At 32.8% G+C, this 26,151-nt stretch overlaps 1 protein-coding gene and 2 pseudogenes across 2 annotated transcripts; all 3 read left to right on the top strand.

Annotated features, from left to right (window-relative positions):
* Window positions 1-1,957: 1,957 nt before the first annotated feature.
* On the top strand, window positions 1,958-3,285 carry LOC149513858 (uncharacterized). The gene is made up of 2 exons (XM_089746863.1): window positions 1,958-2,679; window positions 2,803-3,285. Exon 1 carries the CDS (start codon window positions 1,997-1,999, stop codon window positions 2,321-2,323), a length of 327 nt encoding a protein of 108 aa, XP_089602989.1. The 5' UTR covers window positions 1,958-1,996; the 3' UTR covers window positions 2,324-2,679; window positions 2,803-3,285.
* Window positions 3,286-8,434: 5,149 nt separating this feature from the next.
* Window positions 8,435-11,309, top strand: LOC149513857 (L-type lectin-domain containing receptor kinase IX.1 pseudogene; annotated as a pseudogene). The gene has a single exon (XR_016329974.1). The product of XR_016329974.1 is annotated as an L-type lectin-domain containing receptor kinase IX.1 pseudogene (transcript).
* Window positions 11,310-15,649: 4,340 nt separating this feature from the next.
* Window positions 15,650-21,626, top strand: LOC111301033 (L-type lectin-domain containing receptor kinase IX.1 pseudogene; annotated as a pseudogene).
* Window positions 21,627-26,151: the final 4,525 nt, after the last annotated feature.

Here is a 26,151-nt window from a genome sequence, read left to right as displayed (position 1 = left end):
AAGCGCACAACTTCCTAGATTGGTATGATAAATTTCATGTAAAAGTAAACTGGTAACTGATAAATGCAAATGGAGGGTAGATAGGAGACATAAATAGAAAGAGGAATACATATATCAGTTCATGTTGGGCCATGGTGGGCTTCACCTTCAGCTTACTGTTGCTTGATTTACAAGGGGAATTATTGATCAAAATAAAAATGGACAGAAATTGAAAACCGAGGTCAAAATCCAGGTTCATGATGCTTCAACAGCACTCAAAGCTGTCTCTCATGATTTCTACAACAAACTCAACACCTTTTTTGCTTGAAAACTTATTAACTTTTCTCCTGGAACTAAATTTAGCACTGCTTGAAGTGACATGGGGAGTCCCTAAATTACATAGTTGAAGTTGAAATTATTATTACCCCACTCTTGAATTATGGGAAAATGTTGGATTTTGTTCCTCATCATATTGATCTGAACATTAAGTTTTTGCCAGTAAAGTCGGCGGAATGATGCCATTTCTTTCCACCACCATTTCAGAACCAATGTTTTGTAACATTTTCACCTATATATGTTTTGGTGACATAAACAGAGTGGGGAAGTCCAAGTACTTCGAAAATATGCTTTAATCTAATTGCTTTTGCACTATTTCATAGCTTTATTTTACATCACAATCATCAACTCACTAACCAAATTAAAAAAAATAATTCATGTATATCGTATACTTTTCTTTATTATAAAGATGAAAACAGAATCCAAAGACAGAAGACGATAAAAAGGGGATGGAGCTGGGGACACTGAATCCTAGAGGAGTGAAACTTTTGCATATGACAGTGTGTACCGTGTACTCTGCTTTGCTCTTATCTCTTTTTTCCCATTAAAATATTTTCAGATATTATACGACAAAGAACCCCCAAGTCCCCACCAGTTTCGGTGGGTGTGGCCGCTGCAGGTTTTGTTGTACCAAAATCACATGCTTTAATCCCTTCAGCTAATTCTTCTTTGCTTTGTCTATTTTTTATTTATTGTATTTTGCATAGTTAACAGAATCTTTCAGCATATAAATTAAGGCTTCAAACTCACTCTTTTCACAACTAACACCATTAATCTTACTTAAGAAATAACAAACCAAGCTGCTCAAATCAATCAACATCGTTTGATTGAGATTCTTCATGTGTTTTATTTCATGAAAATGAAAATACTCACGAGCATGTCTTCACAAATTAATGTGCTTACCCATCATATATTAAAAGAAAGTTAATGTTATAATGATTAAAGTTTTTAAGTAGTTTGATGACCAATGCTTTCTCATCTAGCAAAGTGGACAGGTTAAGAACAACACAATGTTATCTGCCACTACATGAATGTTGTTTTGCTGTTATTAACTTTAATTTTTGTAATTTCCTTGCAATTATTGGATCAAAATCAGCAGAGCAATTAGAACCACTTGGACTTCCTTTGTTTAGACCCTGTAAGAATCCAAAGCTCATTTTTATCACATCAGATCAGTTTGGAAATTGATGGGTAGTAAGGAAGGTTATTCCTTGTAACCCATCAGAAGGTCAGTGAAAAAAACATAATAAAATACTCAAACCCAGAGGTTAGTTCAACTTATGCATGCAGCCAGTGACATCTAGCATACTTGAAATTCAAATTTCAAGTAATTTTTTCTCCTGCCTGCCTTCTTTGTAAAAGAAAACAAAAAACATAGTATTTGCTGGGATCACATGATTATTGACCTGCTGTTTTTACTAATCCAATTTAGTCAGGCTTAGTAGCCTACAAGTTTTTGGCATACATTAATGGCCCACTGCAAAAAAGGATAAATCTTGCATTCTTTGCCATCATGCTTGATACTTATAGAAGACACAACATCCTTTTCTCACTCATATGATTGTTGAGGAAACACATGAGAAACTTGACATCATCAAATTCAAACCTAAATCAAGTTCAGCTCTAGTAAGGTAAAAAAGAAGAAGAAGAAAGAAAGAAAAGAAGAAACCCAACGTCTCAAATGGAGAGAGATCTCATCAGCCGCCGGCGATCCTCTTATTTTTCGGGGTGTTATATGATGTCCCCTTCATGCTTCCCTGTGCATGAAGAAATGGAGTACTCACGGATCCATCATATCAGCAGCAGTGACAAGAGACGGAGGAGATGGAGAAATCTGCTGAGAAGGTTGGTAAGGGATGGCAAGAGCAGCATATATGGATCAAAGCCATTGTCTTTTCACTATGATGCTGTCAGCTATTCCCAGAATTTTGATGAGGGTTGTCATCATGAAGAATCCAGTCATTGCCGGCGAGTGTTTCAGGATGTCAGATGGGAAGCACATGAGTAATGTTGTGTTTATTTATGTGCAATTTTTTCTGTAAGTTTCAGATCATCTTTGTTGTAACTATATATATTAAGATCTGCTAATTAAGTTTCCAAGAATCACATTTCAGCTGAATTACAGTTCTGTTGGTAATTTTCTTTCTTTTCTTTTTTCCGGGAAATGATATGATAGATCTTAATAATGATTAGAAGTAATGAATCTATACCTAGCATGATGGCATATTGAATCTGCCAGGGCCATTAGGGATGCATTTTACAGGTTCCTGGACTGACGAAAACCAACAGGAGCAAGACTCTTCTTTTTCTTCTAATCTGCTTAATGAAATTTTGATCATCAGTGAAGAGATGAAATCTTACAAGGTCAGATTCTTTTCAAGGAAATGATTTCACCAATGATTAAAATCTTAAATAACTTAATTTTCATCTGGAAAACATCCTTTCGGCTCTAATTGACTGTGATTGATGTAACTGCTTACTTTGCAGATACTGTAGCTTCAAATGCCATCAGACATTCAGAGTTGCATGTAAAACTCTAGTTTTTTACAAGCTAATACACCAAGATGGCAAGGAAAAGCAAAGTTCCTTCCTTTATTGATTTTTTTTTTCCTGAAACTGGATTCATTGAGATGGATGCTCATAACTCATCAAAGTTAACACTGTTAAAATTTTATGCTTTTTGGATGCAGCTACACCTGTCAATAAAGGTCGCAGAATAATTGAAGGCAAATTGTGGGGTAGAGCCGTGCAAGTTGGCCGGCGATGGTGTAGGCTTGAAACCGTAGATGATCCATATGTTTGTATTAGACTGATCAGAGTGTTTCTGTGATCATCAACGTAGTTGACAACTTGAGATATAGCCAAGAAAATAATGTTATTTAATTTATTTCACCATTCAAATAAAATAATGTCTCATATTCCATTGGGAAAAACAAATGCTCTTCATAATAGAAAAAAGGCCTTTTTTTATCATAGTATTTGTGATATTACTTATAAATAGAGACAAATTTTATATGAAATTTTTTAAGTAAAATTTATGAAATTAAAAATAAAATAATTTAATAAAAAAATTAAATTAATAGAATTTAATATGAAAATCAATAATATGTAAAAAATTTATTAAAAATATTATTTAAAATTTAAATTTGTTTAATACTTATTTCATGGTAAATATTTGGTTAGTATTTTTATTAAAAATATATATCTAAAAAATATATAAAATTTTATTAAAATTTTTTAAATTTTGACACATTTGAAAAGCATTTCAATTTATGGATTTTGATTTAATTATTTTTAATAAAAAAATTTATCTAAATTTTTTTTTATAATAGTACAAAGATAATAATAATAATAATAATAATAATAATAATAATTTTATGAACATTTATTTTTTATGATTAGAACCAAGACAAATGATTATGTATGAGCCATACTAGGCTCTGTTAGATGACTCCCGTAATGCGGTGGGGAGCCATTCATCCCATCGAAGCCCCGATGAAGGGGCATTGATAGTCCTTTTTACGAAGCCTAAATATAGGCTATTTGATTAAGAGAGCTTTTATTTGCCCCTCACTAAATGTATTTCATATTTTATTACTAATTACACTTTATATTTAAAAATCAAAACTTAATTTTTATTCATTACACTCAAAACTCTTAAAATTTAATTTTTCTAACACTATATTTGGATTGAGGGAAGTAAAAGGAAAGGAAAAGAAAATAAAAAAAAAAAAAGTAATGAAAATAGAAAAAATTTTCTTTTATTTAGATAAATTTTTAATTAAAAAAAAAGGAGAAAGGTAGAAACTCAATATCTTTTAGTTTCTCTTATAATCTTCACTTTTTTTATATCCTGATTTGAGAGAAAAGTTAAGAAAAAAAAAGTTAAAAAATTTTTATTTTTATAAAAAGATTATTATATCCATATTTTTATTATGAGATTATATTTGATTATATTACTGACATTTTCTACAAAAATAATTTTTTTATGATTATTTTATATAATATTACAGTTTATAAATATTTTATGATTTTTCAAGTTTCAACAACAAAACAAACTAAATTATTGTTAAAATAAATTAACACACTAAATTAAACACAAAATTAAGAATAAATCAATAACTAGCTAATACATTTTATGATATTAAACATGCTTAATTTTGTTTAAAAAAATTTATTTATACAAGCTAAGTAGTATGAAAATATCTTTGTATATTATATGTTATCTTATAAAAAAAGTTATAATTGGAGAAAACTATTATAATGAGTTATTTCTTTTATTTTCACTATTTATCCAAATAATGATTGTTATAATTCATTTCCTTTATTAATTTAACTATTCTGACAAATGATACATGTATCATTTCATTTCTTTTAAAAAACTTTAATTTTTTTTCCTATCATTTCTTTGATTTATATGCATCCAAACATAACGTAAATATCTTTACACTCCTCTCAAACCATTTCTTTTTCAAGAATCGATTCACTCAAATCTCTTAGACCATAAATCTTAAAAATCAATTTAAAATCATTAAGTTTTGAAGTTAATAAATCACCGAGTATCAATTTTTAATTTTTAATTTTGATTAAATTGGTTTTGATTTCATTAGTTAAATCTTATACATGAAAACATAAATTTCACATTTACATTATAGAAAATTTTTAAAATTTTTTAATTTTTTATGTTTGAAAACTTGTAAAAATATCTAAAAATGTAAATATAAAAACTTAAAAAAAAAAAAAAAAGCAAATCTAAACACTTTTAAAATATGTAAGTAAAATTTTTAAAAATACAATTCTCAAAACTTAAAGGGAAGAAGTAGAGATGATTATGTGAAGGGCTGAAAAATAATTTATTAAAAGTTAATTAAATATTTTATTTGGGGTATTTTGTTATAAAAAATTAAAATGTGAAGAGCATTTTTTGGGTGTAAATAGAAATTTTTTTATTAATTTTACAAGCATATTTGGGTTTTTCTGGGCCTAGTTTTATAGAATCAATTTTGGGTTTGGGTTCGGCCTATATCACAAGGGATTTTAATGGAGCGACACATTCCCTCCAATGTTTAAATTTGTGAAGCCCAGATGTTTTTAGTTGCACGTTGTTTTTCTAAAAAACCCACTGCCTCAGATATTTTCCCTTTCAGCATCTCTCCGGGTAAGAATCCGTTCCTTTCTTTCAATATTCTTTCTTTTTCAAATCCGATGATTTTTTCCTCTGTAAAGTTCAAAATAATGTTGTGGCCGTGGTTTGAGTTGGAGGCATGAGGGGTTTTTGCTCTTATAATTTATTACAAGTTAGGAGTGCTGTGATTTTCAGACTAGGTGCGATTACAGTCCATCGATGTGGTTTTTTCTCTTTGAAAGGAGGAGAGATTTGTCTTCCTTTCCTTTTCACGCTTTGACTGCAAATGCCAGCTTGAACTTGTAATTTTCATCTTCACTTAGATTTTTTTCCAACGAAATATCATTGTTGAAAAATTTATTATTCACAACTATTATATTGTAATTAATCAATTATGATTTAAAATAATAAACCTATTGCATGAATTTTGGTGACAACTCAATAATTTATAAATGGATTAAGTTATAAATATATGAGATTGCAATAAATAAGATTGAGATAGATGCTAGAAAATGTTACTAAGAATAATGATGAGTTTCTGATTTGTTACCATTTTCTTATCATCTTGTGTTGCACTCAACTTCGTAGCCTGAACTGGGGCAGGGAATTATAATTTTCTTTGTTTGACTTTGATCCTAATTTCTCATATTTACCAGTAGGAAAGAATGCTGGGGAAAGGAAGAAAAAAATACATCAAATTATTTACTAATTAGAAAGCCACCAAAGTTAGAAGAAACCCACTGGCCAAGAAAAAAAATGGCCACTCAATATTTTCTTTGTCACCATGGAATTTTTTTGGGTACATAAGATACAGTCAATATGGATTATTGAGAAAATTACAAACAACAAAATGACTATATTTTCTAGTCATAAGATGCAGTCAATATGGGTACATAAGATATAGTCAATATGATCTGTCGAGCCGTACCTTGCTGTACCTTTAGACTTGACTTGAATGTGTGATGGAAGGATTCTCTCCTTATAAAATGTTACTCACGATGAAATTCTACCATCACGCTTTTAAATTAAGTTCAACAAATGAGATATTGTCCAAAGACGAAAAAAATTTGTCTAATGACCAAAAAATGCGAAATTGTTCCCATTATAAATCATATTAATAGCAGTGTGTTTAATTGTATTGCTAATTTATGCACAATTTTGTATTCACAAAAAAAAACTCCATGTCTATCCTAGCTATTTCTTTATCAAAGATAAGTGGATGAAATTAAAACTTGAATTCAAGCAGTAAGCATCATAAGCAAAGAACCATCCTTGGAGGCATCACCAAAAAATATTGAAGCTTGCTTGCTTGCAGTATTTCCTCTTCCAACTCCAACATTAACATCCAAATCGATACTATAAGGATTCATAATCACTGGCCTTCTCCACCAACCAGGCCAATCAATAACATACCTAGTAATTGCAGTGAATCTTATTCGAAAGCTCACCTTCCCATGTCTCCTATCCTCTTGAATCTCCCTTAACAGTGGATATTCCACGATTGGTTGATCACCTTCATTCCCAGTCGTCACAAACTTAACGTACACATCTTTTCTCTCCCTGAAACCCAACTCGAAATCGTCCACGGTAGCTAAGGAGAGAGCATTGTCATGTTTGTAAAGAATTGAAGCGTCAATTTCATTCATTTGTATTGACAAGGCAATATTTGGGTTATATAGTGTAAGGTTGGCCAACCAAATGGCTGCCAAATTTGAGTTTGAGACTTTGAAATTCAAAACAAGAAGATTGTTTAGTTGGATTATTGGTGTTTGTGGGCAGAAAAGAAATGCCATAAACATTTTCAATGAGCAAAGGAGGATGGTGATGGTGATTGTAGATGCCGATATAAGAATAATAATTCTAGGGATGTTGCAGGATTTAATGGAAGGTTTGGAGGTTAATGGCAGCAATGAGGCCATTGTTTGATTGGAAACGAAAAAAGGAGAAGGTTTGAAACTTAATTTGCTTAATATTCAATGTATATATAAAGGATATGCTAAAACCGCGTGATTAACTATTTTTAAAGCTAATTTAATTGTAGGCTAATGACCGGTTGCTGCCAATTAATTCTAGACAGCTAGTTGAGCTGCATTGACGTGAATTCTATTAAAAAACAACTAACTTAAAAGTTGAGTTAAACAATTAGATGATAGTCTAAACTTAGGGTTTAATATCCAATATGTACTTTCCCTCTTAGGCTGACTCCCCCTTCTCTAACTAGTTTTTTTATGCCAAACAAATTGGAGAAAGTTGAATTATAAGTTAACAAAATTAAGCTGTTGGATATATCAGTTCACATTGCTTGGAGCTGTTAAACATATTGTAAATCCGTTGGATAATGCACGATGAAATTATTATTACAAGCAAACCCAGAATTTAATTTAGTTAATTCATATAACTACTTTTAAGATGTAATCTCTATTAAGCCTACAACCTTTGTAAAAAAAAAAAAAATTCACTATTACAAGGCAAGGACGATCTCTATTAAGACGTTGGCTAGTTGAAATCTTGTCTTGTCCCAATATTGGGACTTTTGAATTTGTAGGAAACAGTTTTTGAGAATGATAAAAAGGGCATACTGCCTTTTGATCTAGAATACAGAGGGGAACATGAGAACGAAGGAAAAACTATTTCAATTGGGGAAATTGCTTGGATTAAAAGAAGAATTAGACATTTAGAAGATATCCTCTTTGCAGATATACTTGTATTAAAGGTCAGAAATTAATATTTGCTTGAGAATATGGAAGCTATGAACAGATTGTATAGTCAAACAGATGGAATAAAAGAAAATATCTTCTTATGAAACTATTATTAGTAAGACCAAAGAAAAAGTCGACAATCCTTCTATTCCTTCCCGTTGATGGTAATTGACTAAATGCTTTGTTCCGTGATATAAGTTCAAAACCAGGTGCTCCTCACCTTCCTGTTACTAAGTAAACTAGAGCATTGCTTTCTCTTTTTATTGCCATTTCAATTTAATTTTGTTATTGCAAGTTAATAAAAGTCACTGTTTCAGTGGTCCACCTCTACAATCGGCTGTCAGAATTTGACCTTTCAAGCACTTTTAGATAGCCCGGATATATATGTTCCCACCACAACAAGCTGCAGCATTCTCCCTCTTTCCAGCCATTGACATGGCCACCAGGTTCTATAACTCAGTTAATCTACTCTGCTTCTTTTCCATTCTTTCAGTTCTTCCCTATGCTGATTCAGTTAGCTTCCAAATATCCCGGTTTGACCCATCTATGAACAGCGTTATTTATCAGGGTGATGCAAAACCTGCTGTCGGAACTATAGAGTTTAACCTTGTCAATTATATAAATCGAGTTGGATGGGCCACATATGCAGACAGGGTGTTGCTTTGGGATTCTGAAACGGGTAAGCTCTCTGACTTCAATGCTCTCTTTTCCTTCGAAATTACTACCCCTGATGCTCCTGAGTATGGTCATGGGATTTGCTTCTTTCTTGCTGCTGTCGGATCTCAAATCCCACCAAATTCAGCTGGTGGGTTTTTGGGATTATTTAACACCACAACTAGTGATTCACCTGGCAACCAAATTGTCTCGATAGAGTTTGATTCTTTTGAAAATCCTGAATGGGATCCTTATGGAATTGGGGGTCATGTGGGGATCAACAACAACTCTATTGCTTCAGCAGTCTACACCAAATGGAATGCTAGCTTTCATAGTAAAGATACTGCATATGTCTTTATTACTTACAATTCTACAACTAAGAATTTGAGTATGTCTTGGAATTATCTCACCACCAATAATCCACTGGAAAATACAAGTCTTTCCTTTCAAATTGATCTGATGAAGGTTCTACCTGAGAGGGTCATGGTTGGTTTTTCCGCTGCTACTGGTAAGTATGTGGAGAGACATATACTCAAATCATGGGAATTCCATTCAAGTTTGGAAGAAGTGGACACTAATGGAAAGAATGCAAGAAGGAGCAAAACACTAGTAGGCTCTGCGGTTCCTGTTAGTGTTCTGGTCGCTGGGACAGTTATAGGATTTGTCATTTGGTGGCGAAGGAAGCAGAGGAAAACGAAAATCGCTGAGAAAGCAAACTTAGCATCGATCAATGATGACCTTGAAACAGGAGCTGGACCAAGAAGATTTTCTTTTAAAGATCTTTTATCTGCTACAAACAACTTCTCAGAAAGGAGGAAGTTGGGTGAAGGAGGGTTTGGTGCCGTTTACAAGGGTTACCTTATTGATTTAGACATCGCAATTGCAGTAAAAAGGATTTCAAGGGGGTCTAAACAAGGGAAAAAGGAGTATGCAACAGAAGTGAAGGTCATTAGCCAGTTAAGACATCGGAATCTAGTGCAACTTATTGGTTGGTGTCATGATAGGCGTGATTTCTTACTTGTCTATGAGTTCATGCCAAATGGTAGCCTTGATTCCCACCTTTTCCGACAGAGAATTCCACTTACTTGGCCTGTCAGGTACAGAATATCTCTTGGATTGGCATCCGCACTTTTCTATCTTCATGAGGAGTGCGAGCAGTGTGTTGTGCACCGGGATATCAAATCCAGCAATGTATTGTTAGACTCTAGTTTCAATGTAAAACTTGGTGATTTTGGATTGGCTAGACTTATGAGCCATGAGCTAGGCCCCAAGACAACTGGGTTGGCCGGAACTTTAGGCTACTTGGCTCCAGAGTATATAAGCACAGGTAGGGCAAGTAAAGAGTCAGATATATTTAGCTTTGGAGTGGTATTGTTAGAAATTGCTACAGGAAGGAAGTCAGCTGATCCTAGAGAAGCAACTGAAATAGGATTGTTGGAGTGGGTTTGGGGCCTTTACGGGGAAGGAAAGCTTGTTTTGGGTGCTGATGAGAAGTTGAACCAGGATTTTGATGAAAGACAAGCGGAGTGTTTGATGATTGTAGGACTATGGTGTGCACACCCCGATAGCCGTTCAAGGCCCTCAATTAGGCAAGCAATTCAAGTTCTGAATTTTGAGACAGCCCTCCCAAATCTTCCTGTAAAGATGCCTGTTCCTATATTTCATGCACATTCAACTATAGATGTAAATGAGATATCAATGCTTGCAAACCATTCAAACTCTGCTTGAAAAAATCTCGACTGGATTGTTGTATAATCAAACTTGAGCTCTGATAATTAGAGTTATGAACTAGCCGAGTTAAAATATTCTAATATATAATTCTAGATGTTTACAATTTTAATCAAACTTTTTATTTTTAATATATATTTTTATATTTTATTAATATTTATTATTCTACTTTTAATATATTTATCCACGTCAGAAAACCCCTAAATTCCTAATCTTCGACACAACACTCAAAAACATTTTCTCCCTCTGTTTCCTCATCAGGGCCCCTCTTTTCCTCACTTAATCGTTTCATCCATTTGTTTCTATCAACAAAATTTTCTTCCTTTCTTGCCGACTGCCTATTGCCGATGCCTACTCCCAGCAACATCACCCCTTCCTTTTCCAGTCAGCGGCAACAATAGTGAAGCTCTCTAGAACTCAAGCAACAGCGAAACTCCTTCAGGTCAAGACTGAGTAATGAGAAAACCGACACTATAACTGACGGCCGCAAGGGTAGGAAGCAGCAGCCAAAATCTGTATTTCTATTTTTTAGAAAGTGATTTTTTTTTTGTTTCATTTTATAGGTCTATAGTTCGCTGATTTTAACCTGTAGAGTAGTTTGTTATGAAATAATCTGAATGGAAGTTTACTGCTTTCGGGGCTCTGCTTTAGGCTACTTTGAACTCAGTCATTTTATATGTCGTTGGTATATTCAAGTTGAACTGGTCATAATTTGTACGAATGATTTGGTCTGGCTAGCTAGCAATATAAATCTGAAATTGAATAAAGTCTCAGCTTTCAATCTGCAATCACTCAAAAATGTTGGATGTAAATACCCTCTTTCCCCATAAATCATAACAAACATTTCCTTTCTTTTTAGACAAAGAAAATGTGCCTAGCTACTTCATTTGATAAATTAGTTAAATTCTTATGGTTTTTGTTTGGTAAAAAGAAATTCCAGAATAGGTATATAGACTGCTTCCATCTCCAAATTAGGATACGAAATGAACAATTTTCTTACTCGCCAAAGCGTACAGTCTAGAATGAAGAAATACTTGACAGAATATTTGAGCTTATAAGTGAATAAGAAAGAGGCTAGAGACATGCTTTGGCTATTGAATAGAACCTTAGCTTTCAATGTTAATTGTTTTCTTTTTTTTCCTATCATTTTCATCAAATTTGATTGAAACATTGATTTCCATTTTTAAGTACTGATCTAGTTAATAAGCATTTATCTTTATTAGATTATTGAAAATTTAGAATGAAGTTCAGTTGCTTTGAAAAAAATTGTGCTTGAATTATTTTTTACATTGAGTTTTGCCGTTAAACTTCTCTAGAGGCAGCTATGGAAACTTCACCAGCTTTGGAGATTTTAGGTACTTAATAATCTTATTTTTCTTTATAATTCATCTTTATATAATTTGTTGTCTTTTTTCTCACTTTAATGTTGTTTCAGAATCCGAGGGATATTCTATTGTTGAATGGCTTCCATTCAACAATAATAATCAATCTGTACTAAGCTTAAAAGTAGTGTTGTAGTAGTGTTCTTGTATTTGGTTAATTTGATTGAAATTTTTTGTGTTTAGAAAAAATTTAGATTTGGTTGTCCGGTAAGATTTTAATTAATTAATTTATTTTTATGGTGTTATTTTGAAAAATATTATTATTTATTAGATTTAATTGATACAAATAATTATATATGAAAAAATTTTAATTTAAGATCGAGATCAAATTTGAATCAAAATATCAATAATCGAGTTAAAAATCAAATATAAAATCAAACTTATTTATTATTAAAAAATAAATATAAATGAATTTGAATAATTTAATTTCAATCATAAATTAAATTCGAATTAAAAAAAATAACTAAACTCAAATTAAATATCAAATTACGAGTTTAGAATTAAGTTAAAACTCAAATTTCTCACTGAATCATCTCGGATAACATTCCTACCTCCTCCCTCATTCATTTCTAAGGAGCCTGGAATAAATGACTCGAGCGCTGAACCAGGTTGGTCGACATGATTTTGCCTTTCTCTTTGTGGCTAGCTATCATATATTTCCTTTGATCCTCATCGCTACGAGACAGGGCTTACTCTGGAGTATGTGCTTTATGGCTTTACCAAATACATGTATATATCCATTGAAACATCTTTGTGTCTATGTTAGGTAGAGTAAACAAATTTTTAACCTTCGTTTTGTAATTTGGATTTAAAAGAACGGGTTTGAATTTTAAAATTAGTACAAATTGTGAGATAAAATACATGTAAATATAATTTAATAATTAATTTTCAATTTCGTTAGATTTGTTGAATGTTTATTTAATGTTAAATTTGAAATACTTATAAATATTTGTGAATTTAAAATTCTTTTTATATCTTTCAAAAATATAAGTATATTAAACTTTAATTAATTTGTAAATAAAATATGCATTTTATTTTCATAATTTATATAACAAATCAAATCTAATGTTATTCTCTCAAATCCATCTTCTCAAATATAACATCAAAGTTATGCGTTTTGCTCGAATCTTCATTCAACACCTTAGCGCTATGAGTGAAAGTGATCTGAGTCGTTTTGCAATCCATGTCTTAATTAGCTAAAGAGAGCACTTAAGCATTTGTCTCAATACATTTTCTTATTTAACGAAATGAATTAGAATAATCCTTTCTCAAATTAAAAAAAAAAAAAAAAAAACTAGAGAGAAAGAGAGAGATTTTAATTAATCCAATTTCTTTAGCATTTTTTTAACATTTCTTATAAATCATAAATGTCTTGTATATTTTTTATATTAAATTTTATTTGGAACCATTTTTTTTTAATTAGCATTAGAATGGACAATGTTTGCGACGGTTGATGTGGATACATTACCTTAAGGTCTTTGATACAACGACCTTATTTTATTAATAGTTGCATTTTTATCCTCTGTATCGCTGTCCACACAATAAAAAATACATAAATTTAATTATTATTTTTCTAGAAGCAATACTGTCAACAATCAACTTGCACATGAGACAATCAACTCATGACTTTAGTAGTAGACAATTAGTTAAAGCAACTTTTGGATCGTCCCAATTTCTATGTTGTCTTTTTCAATTATAGGCCCTAGACTTAGATTCGTGCTCTAGAGATAGTTTTTTTTTTTTTTTTTTTAAATTATATATATTTTTGGTAAAAAAATTAAAATAAATAGATTATTCAATTTTTAAATTAAAATAAAATATATATCTATAATTAAATAATATTTTTATTAATATAATGTATATATAAATATAAATTAAATAAATTATAAATATATTTTTATATATTTTGAGAAAAATTGAGGTCAAATATCTTAAACTTGATCTTGACTTGATTTAAATTATTCAAAAAAATAAAATTTGACAAAATCTCTTTAAAAAAAAATCACATCATTGGATCATAATGAATCGAAACTCATTAAATTTAGATTGTTTTGTTGTTTATATATTAATTGATTTTTTCTTTACAAAATTTATCTAATAAATAAAATTTTAAAAAACAAAAAAATGACAAAAAATTAAATGGGATGACAAGTGAATTTATTAAATGAACTTATATTTATTATGATATTAAATAATATTATTTATAATATATAAATATAAAATTAAATAAATGATAAAATATATATTTATAATATCAAAATCAAGATGTAACATCTAAAACTTTACTCTGACCTGAGCTCTATTTAAAAAATTCGATTAGACCATGATGAATCAAAACTCATTTGATAAAAGTTATTTTATCATTTTTATCTTAATTAATTTTTTTTATTATAAACATCTAATAAAACGTAATAGTAAAAAAAAATTAAAAAAATGAAAAAAAAAACCTTTAAACAAAAAAAAAAAAAAAGTATCACATGGGCACTTGAGATGAGATAAAATACCTTAAATTAATCTCTAAGTTGACTCTATTTTAAAAAATACCTCGATCTGATCTATTTAAAAAAAAAAAAAATACTTATATTGGATTGGTGCAAATTACAACCAATCAAACAATTATTGCTTTATCATTTTTACCTTTATTAATTTTTTTTATAAAATTTATCTAATAAAAAATAAATCAAAAAAATAAAAAATTTTAAAAAATATATAAATAAAATAAAAAATTTAAAAAAAAAATGGAGGAAGAAAGTTGTGCCACGTGAATATCCACTTCTTCCTTCATTTTCTACAAAATTAAGTATTAGAGGTGATTATAAATTACTCCCTCCATCCCATATTCTAGTTATGTATTGATTTTCACGAAATTTAAGAAAAAGATTTGATTTTAATATATTTAATATTAAAATTTAATTTTTTTTATAAATTTAAAATTTCATTATTTTTAATGTCAAAAAATAAAAAAATCATAACAATAATTTTAAAATAAAAAAGATAAAAATTTTAGATGTTTAAAAAAGAAAATATGACATAATTTTAAGACATTTCAAAAAAAAAAAAAAAAAGATGGACAAAGAAAACGGGAAGAAAAGAGTATGTAATTTTGTAGGACAAAATTTAGATAAAATTTATAATATTTTTCTTTATGCTTTTCAATGATAATAGTAATAATTTAGATAAATAAAATATGCTTTCTTTTGTTTCTATTGGATTTCAAATCTCAATAAAGATTATTGACGATGTGATTAATTTTAATGAGATTAAAAATAATAGTAAAAATAAAATTAGTTATGTGAGATAAAATTGAGTTTGTAGCAATGAAAATAAAATTAGTGATTAAAATATTATTTGAATGCTAACGTAAAAATAACAGTGAGATAAATTTAATAAAAAATAATCATTAAAAATATTAAATTAAAATTTATATATAATAAAAAATTTAAATTATTTAATATTTATAAAATTAATAAATTATTACAAAATTATTAAATTATTTTATATCAAATAATACTTTTATTAATAAATAATTAAAAATTAATAAAAATAATATATCAAATGATATTTTAAAATAAATTTATTAATTATGTAGTTATTTATTTTAGCTAAAATAATATAATAATATAATAAATTTTATTTTTAGTACATAATATAATATTCATATATTAATTTTTTATATATTAATAAAATTTATATAATAATAGTTTTTTAGTTCATAATATAATAATAAAATTTATTTATTATTTTAGATTAAAATATTATTTCATACTTAAAAAATAAAAAAAGACAAAAAGACAAAAATGTCAAAAATATAAAAAAAAAATGATGTGGTGAGCGACCACACACCTTTGTCGTCAGTAGAGTTTAACTCTTTCATGGGAGCCACGTAAGAATAATCAGAAAGGGCCCTCGTGCCTCTCCTAGCCAAACAGTAAAGCACGGTGCAATTACACAAAAAAGTGCTCAAATGCACTCATTCCAAATGGGGCCTAAATTCGGCTGCTGGACGTCTAGGCTCTTTTAACATCGCGCAGTGGGTTTCGACTTTGGGCCAAGTTGTTGTAGTTGAGTTAGACACTTAAAAAAATGGTTGGAATCCTGATCAACTTGATAATCCACACAAGGATCGACGAACAACTCAATCATGTCAGCCGTCTAAACCATATGGAATGTAACGATGCTGAGAATGAATTGATTACTTACAATGCTACTACTAAGAATTTGAGTGCATCTTGGAGCTACCACACCACCAATAATCCTCATGACAATTCTAGTCTAGTCATCAAATTGATCTTATGGAGGCTCTACCTGAGTGGGTCATGGTTGGGTTTTCAGCTGCTGCAGGTGTGAGTACAGAGCAACATATTCTTCAATCGTGGGAGTTCAATTCAATTTTGGAAAGAGAGGAAACTGGTGGAAGTACATCAAGAAGTGTCAAAATAGTATTAGGTACTGTAGTTCCACTTGGAGTTTTGATAGCTTGGGACCGTTCTAGCGATTGTCATTTTCTGGCAGTGGAAGAAGATTACAAAAGGGATAACAAAAGAGACAGGAAACTTAACATCAATCAATGATGCCCTTGAAAGAGCAGCTGGACCTAGAAGGTTTTCATCTTGTCTCTGCTTACCAACAATTTCTCAGAACAAAGAAAGTTGGGTGGAGGAGGGTTTGGTGCAGTTTATAGGGGTCACCTACCTGATTTAGACATGGTAGTGGCCGTAAAAAGGACTTCAAGAGGGTCCAAACAAGGGAAAAAGAAGTATCTAAGTGAAGCTCATTAGCCAGTTAATTAAGACACCAGAATCTGGTGCAACTAATTGTTTGGTGCTATGACAGCAGTGACTTCTTACTCGTCGCCGAGTTCATGCCAAATGGTAGCCTAGATTTCCACCTCGTAGGTGACAGAGCTCCACTTTCTTGGCCTGTTAGGTATAGGATATCTCTTGAATTAGCGTCTGCAATTCTGTATCTTCATGAAGAGTGGGAGCAGTGAGTAGTTCATCGGGACATCAAATCCAGCAATGTAATGCTGGATTCTATTTTCAATGTTAAACTCAATGATATTGGGTGGGCAAGGCTCGTGAACCATGAGCTGGGTCCCAACACAATTGGGTTGGCAGGTACTACTTGGCTCCTGACTATTCAAAAGCACAGGAAGGGTGTAACGGGCCGCGCGTTTCTTTTACCGAAATTACTTATCCGTAAGACATCATAACTACTCTTAATTGAAATCCGCTTTTTTTTAGTTCATTTCTCCGCGGGTAGATCATTATTGATCCTCCAAGCTGCATACTTAGAGAGCTCTTTTTAACTCAAACTCTATAGGGTTACACGCAATATTCCCAAATTCAATACGGAGGAACCCAACTCCTATCATGATTCTTAGTCTACAATTCTAAAGGTGGCTTCCAGCACTCATTTCTATCCACAAGCATCAAGGTTTTAAGCACCGACCCACTTTTGCTCATAAGGGTGCACAACCCCAGTTCTCGTGATATTATCTCAATTTGGTATAGTAAAAACCTAACAATATGCTCGCCTGCAATATATGTAAGCTCTCGTTCCTTGGTCCCAAAAGCACTACTCAAATGTTGGTCAATAGCAAGATCAGAGCCACACTAGGCTCATATCATCCCACGAAGCCCTTAACCTCATTCTAGGCAACCCAAACACATGATGGACACTCGACATCATGCCTATGGCCTGCAACACACCTCTACCGATTGGCTACAAGGACTAGTAGGGTACCTGCTTGCTAGCCTGCCCATCTTTCAGGCTCGATGGTAGTGTTCTTACGCAAACACCATCTTATGATTCTTTTGGCTCAAAGAGGGGAAATCAAGGGACATAGTGAATGTTATCGCCTAACCCTATGGTTCAACGCAATGGTGCGATATGAGGCCTATTAGCCTCAATTGTCATCGAGTTTACCATGTCTTGATGAGACACTATGCCACACTTGTGACCCGATGATACTCGCCCACCTATACACCACATGTGCTTAGGAGTAGTTTACTTCAGACTAATTAAGCCCCCATCTACCCACTAGCTAAGGAGATGATGGAGAGCTGACATCAGTCATTCCCCTATAAAGAACATAAGAGCTTTTCTAGCCATCTTATCAAGAATCGTAAGATTGTCTGAAATGGGGATACTTTTCTTTTCAGTCATTTTAAGGCTTTTTTTTAGCCAACTCAGGATCTCGTGAGCTTTTTCTTAGTTACCATGATTCTTTGATTATACTCTTTGCTCCATCAACCTATTCGAAGGTGCCTGCATATGACTTCGATCGATAGCATCTAACTGGCTACCAGGCTTTAGGGTGCTCACCCACTGGCTCGCATTTGCCTGCGCATCTTAGGACTTAAGGCTCACATAGCCTACACATACTATCAGCAACAAGTTCCCATGCTTAAATGCCTACGCACAGCTCTAAGAGCATTGTTTTGACAGCAAGACCTTATTTGTTACTCAGCTTAGGGTCAATCATGGCAGGACCGAAGCACCCTAGGGCCTGACCATAACATTTTCCCCTACTTACTATGTCGATGCCTTCATTGATGCCAAGACCACACCTAACTCTTTTGTTATATATAGTTGATATTTTCTCATATGTCTCTCACTTGTGCCCTCAAAGATTAGTTCAAGATCCCATCACATGGGGCACCCCTCACAGTATTCGTCTATTACCAATGTAAAGGGATCATCTTAGCTTCAATGCATTTTTGTATTGATTTCATCTCTGGTCTACACTCATTTCATTTTTTGTTGGTGCCACTATATTGCTTTACCCATGATCACATCATGTTGTGACCTCGAGGCACTCTTATTGAGCATGACCCTCAGTAGAATGAATGATCACTTGCTTTACCACACATTGATGTGCCCCGTCGGACGTGACCTATTACACCAACCACATGCCTATAGCACTGGCTCTTCGATGTGCTCCTCTAGACGTGGTGCTTGGGTCAACCACACTCATACGACACCACTTATGATAAACCTTAGCAGGGTAGTATTCGAACACTTTGGTCATCTCTCAACTCAGGTCCTTTCGACCCTTCCAAAGTCATCCCTCTAGGTGCGACCTTTTGGCCAACCGCTCTTGTGACGGCACCTTAACACTTGTTATCTTAGAGTTAAACTCACGCTTAGATATTTTATAGGCTTCACCACTTTTGCTCAGTTCCACAGGAAATCACAAGTCTCTTATACTTTTACTTGCACTCAACTCAGCGTTATATGCAATCATGTCTCCGTAATGGTTCCACAACTCATCCTCAAAGGACCAACTCAAAGCCCGTACAAAACTCTAAGATCCTTTGATTTACACTAAACACTGAGTCCTCTAACTTGTTCAAACTCGTCTAGTCCACTAATCGGATGTAATTTGAATGCCAATACCCTCGATTTTGCTTAACTCAATCGGTCTTCTAACTTGTACAACTCAAGGCCTTGTTAATTGGCCAATTCATGCTTACTCGCTTCCTAAACCAAACAACATCATGGTCTATTGACCACAAACTCATGGCTTTAATCCTCAGTCAACTCAAACTCATCTGCCTTTGTAGCATGACTCAACGCTTGGATCTAAATACTTGGCTTGTACCCCTGCTAAGGTATTGCATCATACAACAAGTGCCTATGTTAGTAATTGATCTCAATACGCATGACTCATGTCCCTTAAGACAAAACTCATTCGACCTACATGGTCTTACTCAAACAACATTTCCATGGTGTGTGCCTTTTTTGCATTTTAGTCTCATCTATTATCCACCACTCAATGAGCATTACATGCTCGCATGATCCAACGCTGTCTACTAAGTGTAGCTAAACTCCTGTACCTTTTCACTTGGCATCTAAGAGTTCACTCAAAAGCCTTTCATCTAAGTCATTTTTGCCATAGCATGCATCGATGGCTAATTCTCAAGCCCACATAGCCACGATATCACAATCTTGCCTCAATAGCTATTTTCAAACTTAGTACAGCCTCAATTTTTCATTATCATGCCCATACCTTCGAGCCGCGTTAGTCTCACCATTGAGCTAAACATGGCTTGATACCACGTGTCACGGCCTGTGTATTTTTTTTACCGAAATTATACATTCATGCGTCACTAAGATTACTTTTAGTTAAGGTCAATTTTTCTCAAGTCTATTTCTCCATGGATAGATCATTACCGATCTTTCAAGCCGCATACTCGTGAGCTCTTCTTAGCTTAGACCCTATAAGGTTACATGCAACATTTTTAAACTCAATAGGAAAGAATCCAACTCCCATCGTAATTCTCAATCCATTATTCTTAAGGTGGTCTTGAGCACCTATCTTTGCTCATAGAAATCAATGTTTCAAGCACCAACCTATCTTTACTTATAATGGCGCATAGCTTTAGTTCTCGTGGTATTATCTCATTATGGTATGGTGAGAACCCAACACCATGCTCGCCTGTAACATATGCAAGCTCTCGTGCCTTGATCCTGAAGGCACTACTCGAATATTGGTCAATAGCCAGCCTAGAGCCACATTAGGCTTATCTTGTCTTACGAAACTTATATCTCAGGGCCTCATTCTAGACTAACTGCACACATGATGGACACCTGACATCATGCTTGTCCCGTCTTGAAAAACTCGAGTGTGCTACTCACCCATAGCACACCTCTGTCGATTGACTACAAAGGTCTAGCAAATTGCCTGCTTGCTACCACTCATCCCTTAGGCTCAATGGTGCCCTTCCTACGTAAAACATCATCTCATGATCTTTTTGGCTCAATGAGGGGAAACCAATGGGCATTGCAAATACTACCATCTAACCTCATAGTTTAACATAACGACGTGATACGAGGTTTGTCCACCTTGATCATTCTCAGGTTTATTATATCCCGAGAAGACATCGTGCCACACTTGTGACCGTATGATGCTCGCCCACTTAGATATCACATGTGCCTAAGAGTAACTTACTTAAGATAAATTAGACCCTCGTTTGCCTACTAGCCAAAGGAGTGGTGGAAAGCTGACACCAATCATCTCTCTATAAAAAGCATAAGAGCTTTTTCAGCAATTTTGTCAAGATTTGTAAAACTATCTGAAATGAAAACACTTTTCTCCCCAATCGTCTTAAGGCATTTCTTTACCCAATTTAGGGCCCTGTAACCTTTTTTGTGGTCACCATGATTCTTTCATTCTGTTCGTTGCTTTATCAACCCATTTAAAGGTATCTATACATGGTTTCGACCGATAATACCTAACTAACTACCAAGTTCTAGGATGTCCGTCTACTGATTCACACTTACTCACATATCTTGAGGCTTAGGGCTTATACTGCTCACACACATTATCAATAACATGTTTTCGTACTTAAATACCCATGCACAGCTCCAAATCACTGTTTCAACAGTAAGATCTCATCTAGTGCTTAACTTAAGGTTACTCATGATATGATCGAGGCGCTCCAAGGCCTGACCATGACAAAGGGCGAGTAAAGTAAAGAGGATTTTGTTTTTTTGTTTAAATGGTAAGTAAAGAGTCGTATTCGGCTTTTATGTGGTCATTTTTGAAATTACCACCGGAAGAAAGGTCAACTGATCCTAGAGAAACAATTGAACCAGGACTGGTAGAGTAGGTTTGGACGGATGGACCTTTATGGGGAAGGAAAAGAAAAGCTTCTTTTGGCGGTTGACGAGAAGTTGAATAAGGATTGGAAGAAAAACAAGTGGGTTATTTTATGAGTAACCTATATTTTTAATATTTTAATATTTTACATATATTTTTAATATTTTAATTATTAATAATATATTTTTATAATAATATTAAATATTTAAAATTTTTAATTATATTTTTATTGTATTTTTTAAGCAATTTTTTTAATCTAAAATTTTCAACCGTGACAAGAAGCGTAAATTGCAAAGATAATCACTCAATTATTCTTGATTTCTCAAATGAATTATCCAACTTTAATTTATATTAATAAAAATATTAATATTTGTTAAATATATAAAATCCAATTATTTTAATAAATTTCATCAAATCATTAGCCGAAAAATGATGTAACAGTCACTTAAACTATCATGTCAGCCATATCACCAAATTATTTCACTCTTTTTTTGGTAAATGATTGACCAGGCCCAAGTTCGGGTCTCCCCGGGTGAGCCTGTCAAGCCACTGCATTGTATCGCCGTCGGCCTACGATCGACGATAGTCTTTTCTTCTTCCGTTCCTCTTCCTCTTGTCCAGATTAAATTCCCTCGAATCTCCTCCTTCTCTATAAAAATCCAAAAAAAAAAAAAAAACTTAAAATGCTAGATCTAATGGACATTCCCTCTGTTCCCTTTTTCTTTCCATCAAAACCCGAAACAAATGCTAGATCTATTTTCTCACGCTAGGATCTCTCCTTTCTTCAGACAAAATCCTCCTAATGTCTTAGTTCAAGGCTGATTTTTTTTATCGTAATTTTTTGATTTTGTCTGATGAAAAATTTTATTGATAGAGTTTATGTGGGTTTTGGGTTTACTGGAGTGCTTGTTGAGAAACCCTTTGTGATGTTTTACAAACTAGTTTGAAATTCGAATGTAATAAGATAGAATTGGGTTTTGATGTTACATAACATAGGTGAAAGCATCTCTTGTTCCCTGCAAATCTTAAGGCAATGGTTTTTCCCCACCAACCGAACTCCCATTCAAACCAACATCCACCACTTGAATCATCCCCAATCACGTGCTCCTTTTTTTAAAAAATTTTTTTTTTTACCACTTCTCAAATTCACTTTTTAGTCCACTACCTCACATATGTTCCTCTTGTTATATGAAAAGTCAAGAAAAATCTACCTGTCGGGTTTGGTTATTTTGAGGAAGGCAATATTTTGAGCTTTAGATCTCCTAGTAATAAATATTTTGGGTTCTGTTTTGGGACTGAAGTGATGGTGGTGAAGGTTTGATTTTGGTACTGGAAATTTGGATCAGTGCACTCTCAATGTGCTTTTGATGGCTGTCTGAGGCTCCTCAAAGAATGGATTAACTGGTGGAATTGGGAACTGATCTTGAGTTTAAGATTTGTGTGCTTGGGAGGTTTTGTGTGCTTGGGATTGGTAAACGAGGGTATGGAGGCTGTCAACGGTGGTTTTTCTGATCGCTTGCGGCGGAGACTGAGGTGTTCTTTTGTTTTTTGATTTGCCCACTAAGCCGAGGGCTTCGTGAAATGGAGAGTGACGTGGATTTTCGCTTACGTAGCAGTTGATACGATGGTTTACGAGTTATCATGTATTTTTTTTTATTAATGATCGAGGGGAAATTTGTTAGAATGATTAAATTTAATATATTTAATAAATTTTAATGATTTTATCAGCCCAAACTAAAGTTTAATGATTTTTTTGGAAAACCAAGAATACTTCAGTGACTATCACTATAATTTATTAACTCTAAATCAAAGAGTTGATTTTTAAAAATTTTTTTATTACTCAGGAGGCTGCTTATGAAAATTTTAGCTTACAGTAAAAAAATAAAATAAAATAAAAGCGCATAATACAAGGCAGTGGACATCCGACCTTTTTTTAACTGGGGTAGAGCTAGAACAATAATCTCTTTTTGGTTTGATTTGCTCCATTCACAGGTTTTTATGGGAGAGTGTTCTTTTTGTGCACGTCCATCAGAATTCAGAATCCTTCCTAATGTCTTCGTTCTTTACAATACTTTCTTTTGAAGTTTCATACTCCTTAAGAAACTAATGGAATAGTTTAATACCGTTACCATTTCAACTTATCTTCGTAGGCAACTTACTGAAAGTCAACAAAATTTGTTTAGATGGTTAATCGCTTGTTCTGTTCAGACTTTTTTTTTCCCTCTTTGGTGCGTCATCGACTCATCAGCTGACGACAATTCAATCATGTTCTATCTTAGGTGAAATATATCTATCTTGATTTTGGTTTCAAGTCATTTTATTTTATTTTATTATCTTTCACATTTCAAGTTCTACAGTTTTTCATTTTCAAGGTAATTTCTTGGGTATGTTTCACTTTCAAGGATGTTTATGTGAGGTGCTTGAAGTCCACTACTGGTAGTTTAAATTTCTATCTCAGGTCATGAACTAAGTAACAGCACCATTATATAGGTTGAAAGCAGCAGCTCCTGCCTTTTTGTTCAATTATATTCATCTTTATCATTTGTTTAATGTCAGTTGAAGTCATGCTTGCCAATGATCTGTATCTTATGACTTGAAGAATGATTGGAGATATAACAAACACTACAAAGCAGGACAAGACCGTGTCAATTGGTGTGGTCACTATTCTTGCTTCTGGCTCCTACAAACAAACAATCACCAGTATCCATATCCAAACCGCAAGGGTGTGTCTACTGAACAATTGGTTGACGGCCTTCATGCCTTGTGGATGCTGATTTTATTTGTATGATTTTTGCTCACTCAATGTAGAGCCAAAACCATACACAGGTTTAGAGAGAACATGTTCTTAGCTTGTCTATAAAAGTGACTTTCAATGCAGTCCACAAAGATTTTTAAATGGAGAATCTTGGCTCCAACAGAAGAGAGATTGCTAAATAGTTCACATAAAATTTGTCTTATTCAGGGCTATTGAATTTCTCCTCATTAATTAAAAATTAAATCAGGAATAGTTGTAAAAATTACTGTTTCCTGTATCAAAACCTACTGGATTAATTCTCCTCAGAGAAGGCAACAGCCATGATCAATCTTTTGAACAAACCCTTCTTATGAAACTGTAGCACCCATTGATATATATTTCATTTGGGTTCGGTCCTTTTCAAGGAAAGGCCAAAGAAGAGCATCAGGTATTTATTTTAATTACATTTCCGGCAATGAATTTTGTTCTTTAGCTTTTCTTGGATGTTTACGTGACTATTGAATCCCATATTGCGAAAATTTGAAGTTTTGCTATGATATATGTGTAGAAATTTAATTTCAATTTTGTGAGGAGCATTTTATAAGATAAAACTGTGAGATCTTCACGTTAAAATGGACAATATCTCACAAATTGAATGCGAGTCTTTACAAATGATATCAAAGTGGTCACCAGTCAAATGAGAGTTAAGTGCTTTACCGTAGAGCCACTAATATCTTACAGGTTGTGTGTGAGTCTCCACAAATAGTATCAAAGCGATCACCAGTTGAACGAGAACTAAATGTTACACCGTAAAAATTACCTCTAGAATCCTGCGAGAGTTAAGTGTTACATAATGAGAGTCACCTCTAAAATCTCAGTATTTGATTTAATCCTGTGATCTATGCATGCTTTGTATTAGGCTTGCTTAACGTTTAGTGTGATTCGGTGGATTTGTGTGTTTTATGTTGGGCATGCCCAACTTTGGTATGATTCAGTTGATCTGTGTGTTTTGCATTAGGCTTGATGGGACGTCAAGCTTTAATAGGTAGAGTTTGTGACATCTTAATCTCACATCGGATGCTTTGAGGATTTGTTATGATATATATGTACATGTTTAAACCAAAATCTGTGAGGCATCTTTTGTGAAATAAAATCGTAAGCCCTTTGGATCAAAATGGATAATACTTTGTAGGTTTGGTATGAGTTTCCACAAATGGTATTAGAGCCAGGTTACTGTCATAATATATAGATTTGAAAATCTATGGCTAGATTTAATAAATGGATGGAATCGCCACCAATCTTTTTTTAACTAGGTGTGATTGGTCACCTAAGGAATCTATCTTTTTAAAGAACTCCTAAGCTTGACTAAAAGTCCCTAAAAGCATAAGTTCGGGTTTACTAACCAGAATATGGTTTAAAAGTTCAGTTACATGTGAGGAAGATTATAGCACCCCCACATGCTTATCCAAAGGATGGTACCATATTATTTTGAATTTATCCTATAGCCTTGAGTCTAATGATTTTAAATTTTAAGTTAAATATTGGAAACAATTTTAAAGATTCATCAATCTGGTAGAACTCTTAAAAAATACTTCCTCACCTCAAGAGTATTTAAGAATCCCATTTGATTTCTTGAAGAGGCTCCGAAAAAAAAGGTTTATTTATTATTTTTTATTATTATCATTTTTTTGTTAAAAATAAATCTAATTATTCCATCATTTGGGCCAAATTAGAAATATTTTCTCTTTTGAATTTCTAAAATTTTCATCATTTAGGCCTATTTAGAAATTCTCTTTTTTTTTAGAAAGAAAATAATATGAAAATTATTTTTATTGAAATTTCATCTAAATTATTTCACCATTTGAGTTAAATTTAGAGAAAATTTATCACATAAAGAGTTATTAGAA

Source organism: Durio zibethinus, chromosome 18 (genome assembly GCF_047325235.1).
Source record: "Durio zibethinus cultivar Kanyao isolate XHJ-2024 chromosome 18, ASM4732523v1, whole genome shotgun sequence".
Lineage (NCBI taxonomy): Eukaryota > Viridiplantae > Streptophyta > Magnoliopsida > Malvales > Malvaceae > Durio > Durio zibethinus.
The sequence above is the reverse complement of the archived record's forward strand: the minus strand, read 5'-3'. Positions and strand labels throughout refer to the sequence as shown.